This window comes from Penaeus japonicus, unplaced genomic scaffold (assembly GCF_977035675.1).
Source record: "Penaeus japonicus unplaced genomic scaffold, GWHDUDI00000001_assembly GWHDUDI00000023, whole genome shotgun sequence".
Lineage (NCBI taxonomy): Eukaryota > Metazoa > Arthropoda > Malacostraca > Decapoda > Penaeidae > Penaeus > Penaeus japonicus.
Genome location: NW_028234425.1, coordinates 3,220,704 through 3,225,703, shown reverse-complemented (window position 1 = coordinate 3,225,703; position 5,000 = coordinate 3,220,704). Strand labels below are relative to the sequence as shown.

Below are 5,000 nucleotides of genomic sequence, written 5' to 3'. Positions count from 1 at the left end.
TCTTCCGTTTGCGGATTCGTGAGCTCGACGATCTGAGAAAGAGGGACAAGAAATGCGTTTGTTTTTTGTCTTCCTATGATTCACCTCATCTTGATTTAAGAGTGAAGCGAGTCGGGTTTGATAAGAGGCACCATTTAGCGGTCCTTACCTTGGCCTGATGCTGTGTGGTGATGACGACCAGGTGAGGCTCGTGGGCAGGCGTGAGTCTCAGTCTGCCGGACATGGTCACGTAGGGGCCGGCGCTCTCAACCATCCGTTCCTCGACTTTGGTCAACAGTCCACCAACCTTCAATGACAAGGAAACCCGAAATCACACACCGTGCAAAGGCAATCCAAATACCATCTGAAATTGAGCCTATGCATTCGAACACATCTAAGAACCTCAATGCAAGAATTTTAAAAAGAAACGCGCAGGTCGTCCTCCTCACCCTGACTAGCGTCGGATCACCCGGGACAGCCATGGCAGCCTGAGTGGCCACGGCGAGCACGGCCGCAGCCCTCTGCTCGCCGCCCCCTTCCCCTGCCTCCGCCGGGTACTTGGGCGTCGGGAGGTCAGGCAGCACCCACGACCCGCCTGACCCGGCCAGCTGGTCGAACTTCGGGTCGGCGGAAGGGCAGAGCGCGAGGGTCTGCACGGCGAGCGGGCTGTGACGGAGGCTGGCGAGAGTGTCGTCGGAGACCTGGGGCGCGCACGCCGCCAGGAGAAGGACGCCAGCACCTTCTTCGACGCCGCCGTCCTCCAGCATCTGTACGAGAGACGTTACGAATTATAGTAAACACCGGAATTTTCACCGTGTTAAATCCTCAAGCTCGTGGCTAAAGGAGAGACAAAGGCAAAGCAGCACTTGGAATACCAACAATACCAAACAAGAGCGACATACCTTGGAAGCCTCCCTCAGGACGCACTCGAGGCAGTACTCGCCCCCGTACACCCCGTCCTCCACTTCGTCGAGAGAAGGGAGCAGCGCGAGCTCGTCCTCCAGCTGCGACGTCGTGGTAGGAGCGTGCAGGAGAGGGCCAAGACTGAGCGGATAAGAAGCGTTGTTGTAGGCTGCCAGGACGCCCACCTTGATGTTGGCACCGAGGCCCCACAGCCAGCGAAGGATCCCGCCTCGGAGCTCGTCCATGTTGACCTGGGGCCGAGGGAAGAACTTCTGATGAAGGCTAGTCTTTTGGAGGTTTACATAGGACAAAAGAGGAATATACTTATCTATACCTTTCGAGTGGATCCTACTAAAAGATCCTATAAGATTAGAAATGCCTTTAATAACTGTTCTGATCCTGCATACAAGGTCAAACTACCAACACTCGACATACACCTATGCAAGACGTACAAGTTATTTCCAAAATACAAAGACTATTCCCTTAAGTCTCACCTGCGCCACAGCGTCTTGTGAGAGGTCGAGCGCCAGCACCACGGCTCGCGGGGCAGGGGTCAGCAGGACGAGGTCAGGGGCGGGAGGAGTCCATTCCTGACGCCCTGGAGGCCTCTTCCTGCTCTTGTCTCTGACTGGCTCGTGGTTGGGGTGGTGGTGGGGACGCCTAAGGAACGGAAGAGATCATTAAGTTACCCATCATTAAATAAGCAATTATTATGCCAATCATGCAATGCACCGACCTGTATGTATTCCCAATTGAAATTCACGTGTAACCATGTCATCCACACCCTCTGATACCCACCCTAAGTTCTCGTGGCTGCTGATAAGGTAATCTTGGACAGGCAGGCCATGGTCTTCCGAGGACGAGGTGTTGAGTGGAGATGGAGGAGGAGGGGGAGGGGGAGGAGCAGACGTCGCGATGTGCGCCGTCACTAGACTCGGCCGCAGATTGACGCCCGGGTTACTCTTATTCTCTTCCCTCTTGCTCCTCTTTTGCGTCTGGTTCCCTCCGTCAAGAGTGACCTGCGCAGGCTCGCTCTTGGAAGCGGCCTTCTCCTCGAACCTCCTTCGGACGTCATCCAAGAAGAATCCCTCCGTCGTCGCCGGGGCCTCACGCGTCACCCCTCCTTCGGTCGTAGACGTCGCGGTGGCAGGCGCGGTCACCGACTCCGTTTCCCCCCTCCCGAGGGTGCCGTTGCGTCCCTCGCCTACCTCGGGGCGCCTTGTAGTCTGTCCCTCCGTCTTCGCCGTGGTCGAGGGAGACGGCGTGGCCTTGACAGCGAAGTCCGGGTGCTGGTTCATGACTTCCCAGACGCTCTTGGCTCTGCACAGGAGGTTGTGGGGGGTCGGAGAGTCGTAGTCGTGGGTCTCGCTGTCACAGAAGCCGCGCACCTGTGTCGACGGAGCGAGAAAGACGTGAGCGACCGTGCCTTTTCCTTGAGCTATTTGTTGTCTTGAGACACTGTGCACATCACCTTTGTATTCTAAATGGATTTACTTTGACTCAAATTAAGCCTTTCAGCTCATGGGTATCCGAATGAAGAAACAAAACAGAGAAGTGAACAAATAGCGTGTTGTGTGGTCTACAGATCAATAAAAAAAGTAGATAGTAATACGAAGGACTCAACTCAAGACAGGAAGTACTGACCTGTGGTAAGTCAGCGTGGTACAGGATCGACGTGTTGACCTGGCTCTTGAGGTCAGGCACCCACACACACCCTTCTAGGTCATCCTCCGAACACGGACCTGATCTGCTGGGAAAAAGAGGAGATTAATACGAAAAAAAAAAAATAATGTAATGTAAAATAATGTAAAAAAATCAAACACACCACTCAAATGCATAAATCTAAAAAAGAAAAAGAAAAGCACTGAAAACAAATCACAAGCAGGAATAAAATGCCGATTTAAATCCCCCATGATCAGCGAAACATTCCCAAAGTCCCGAAGCCTCTGCCAACATACCCCCTTCTGGAGACCCACTGCCCCTCCGTCGGCGCGTTGGTGCAAGACGTGGGCTTGGGCACGTCGTCCATCATGTGGGCAGCAGGGAACTTGGGGTCGCCCTCGTAGCCTCGCTCCTCGAACACGCCCCAGCGGTACCTCGCCCACGCGCCCACCAGAGAGCGACCTGTGGGAGGAAGGGTGTGGGGTTTGAGTTTCGGTTTGTCTGTCTGTGTCTGTTTCTGTCTGTCGCTCTTTTAATTGCATTTATATATATATATATATATATATATATATATATATATATATATATATATATATATATATATATATATATATATAATCTGTATTTGTTCATACATCTTCAGGCACTCCAGTATCAAAAAGAAAATTAAAAAACTGAGTAATAAAAACGCGAACAGGAATAAAAGAAGAAAAAAACACACTGCAAAAAAAAAAAATAATAATAATAATAATAAGAAAAAAAAATGAATGAACGACATGAATGGAAATAAATAATCCAGCGACTAAAAATCCAACCCCTTGACTCGTACTCACCTAGAGTGTCAACCTCAGACTCAGCCACCTCGAGGACCACATCGGGATCGAGGGTGATGTGCTGCCCGGGCCGCCCACACCCTTCAGGCTGAGCTACGCCTACGCCCACGCTACCGCCCGCTCCCCACGCCCATCCGGAAGTCACACCGCCTGTGGAGAGGAGTTAGTGTGAGTGTCGGTGTAATATTTAATATTATTGTAATATTCAGAGTCGTCAATATTCGTGTGAATATAGAGAAGATTTGTATATTCTGAATATTAAAGTAGAAGCGAATATATGTAATGGTAAATAAATTCGGAATGAAAACTGGCAATGGTGTTAATGCTTTGCTGATTATCTGTTGATTAACGAGGCAGATTCATGGTCTTACTTGGAGCCAGTCGGAGGTCTGCCGTCGCCCATCTCTGCCAGGTGGCGCGGGCGGCGGGGGTCACCGAGCACGCCCGTGAGAGGGTGGGCGGCACCACTACACCCACGTCTCCTAAGTAGACCCGCCCATTCGTCGCTCGCCACAGCAAACGCGAGAAGGAATCCAGAGAAGCCTGAAAACAGAAAATATGCAAATTAATGCTCTGACACACGACAAGTAATAAGGTTTGTCGGAATAAATCGAGGGGATTTACGCCATTTTGAAATTAGGCGACACGCACGCACACGCACACACACGCACACGCACACGCACACGCACACACACACGCACACACACACGACATCGGTCACTTATCATTACAATTCCAACAACTAACACACAAAAAAAAAAAACAACAACAGAAAAGTACCTCATAAAAAAAATAAGCCAACGTCCCTACAGAAACCAACCACAGGAACAAGAGGACCTCCCACGGCACAGAAACAAGTGCCATGACGTGCCTGTGCCTCCTCAAGTGGCACTCCCCTTCCGAAGAAGTACCAGGTGTCGGCAGGTGCTTCTTCCTGCCAGTGTACTCTTTACTGTGTGTGTGTAATGCGAGGCCGTGGGTGGGTGTGCGTATGCTAATGCCGCCGAGGTTATTTCCCTGATGAATGGGTGTGCTTTGTGCTCATTACATCTAACCGCATTACGGTTAATGGGGTTACCGTGTTCGGGTTGATAGCACGAAGCCGAAGATATATATATTTTTTTCGACTAACCTTTTTTGTATAGCAGCAAACAATAATAGTCTTTTGAAAAAAAAAATATATATATATATGAAAGGGGTGACTAAAAAAAAAAAAAAAGATTTTATTCCCGATGAACAAGGGGTGACTAAAACAAACACTTCAACCTCCCATTTCACATACTCCAATACAGTTGTCACACTAAGTACACAAGACATACTCTGGGTTCGTGAGGACAGTGCGACGTGATAATTAATGACCCAATTATTTCTTAATTAACCAAGACAATGGACACGAAATGGCAGAGGGATGGAAGCCATGCTGTTTGTCACACGAGCTTCATAATTACCCCCGATAGTTATAACAACAATAACAATCTTTTGCTACGAGAATGAAAGTCAGCTGAAACGGCTATTGATGTTTATAAAGCCATTAATGTGTCTGGGTTGGTGACAATAACAATGTCTTTGGCTGCAAATAATTCGATGCAATCATGCTTATCGACAAGAGTGGAAGAGAGAATG

At 49.5% G+C, this 5,000-nt stretch overlaps 1 protein-coding gene across 3 annotated transcripts in view; it reads right to left on the bottom strand.

Annotated features, from left to right (window-relative positions):
* Positions 1 to 5,000, bottom strand: part of LOC122245941 (calcium-activated chloride channel regulator 1) — a 207,111-nt gene that overhangs the window by 6,466 nt on the left and 195,645 nt on the right. For 2 of the 3 annotated variants that reach the window (XM_086550037.1, XM_086550040.1), the window contains exons 2-11: positions 3,749 to 3,920; positions 3,378 to 3,527; positions 2,841 to 3,006; positions 2,527 to 2,632; positions 1,681 to 2,270; positions 1,377 to 1,542; positions 882 to 1,133; positions 429 to 746; positions 149 to 286; positions 1 to 32 (exon numbers count right to left, since the gene is read on the bottom strand). The exon at positions 1 to 32 is cut by the window's left edge and continues 350 nt beyond it. In XM_086550037.1, the coding sequence (XP_086406163.1) occupies positions 1 to 32; positions 149 to 286; positions 429 to 746; positions 882 to 1,133; positions 1,377 to 1,542; positions 1,681 to 2,270; positions 2,527 to 2,632; positions 2,841 to 3,006; positions 3,378 to 3,527; positions 3,749 to 3,920 (2,090 nt within the window). The remainder of the gene's footprint in view (positions 33 to 148; positions 287 to 428; positions 747 to 881; positions 1,134 to 1,376; positions 1,543 to 1,680; positions 2,271 to 2,526; positions 2,633 to 2,840; positions 3,007 to 3,377; positions 3,528 to 3,748; positions 3,921 to 5,000) is intronic. The other variant, XM_086550039.1, reaches the window with a different exon arrangement.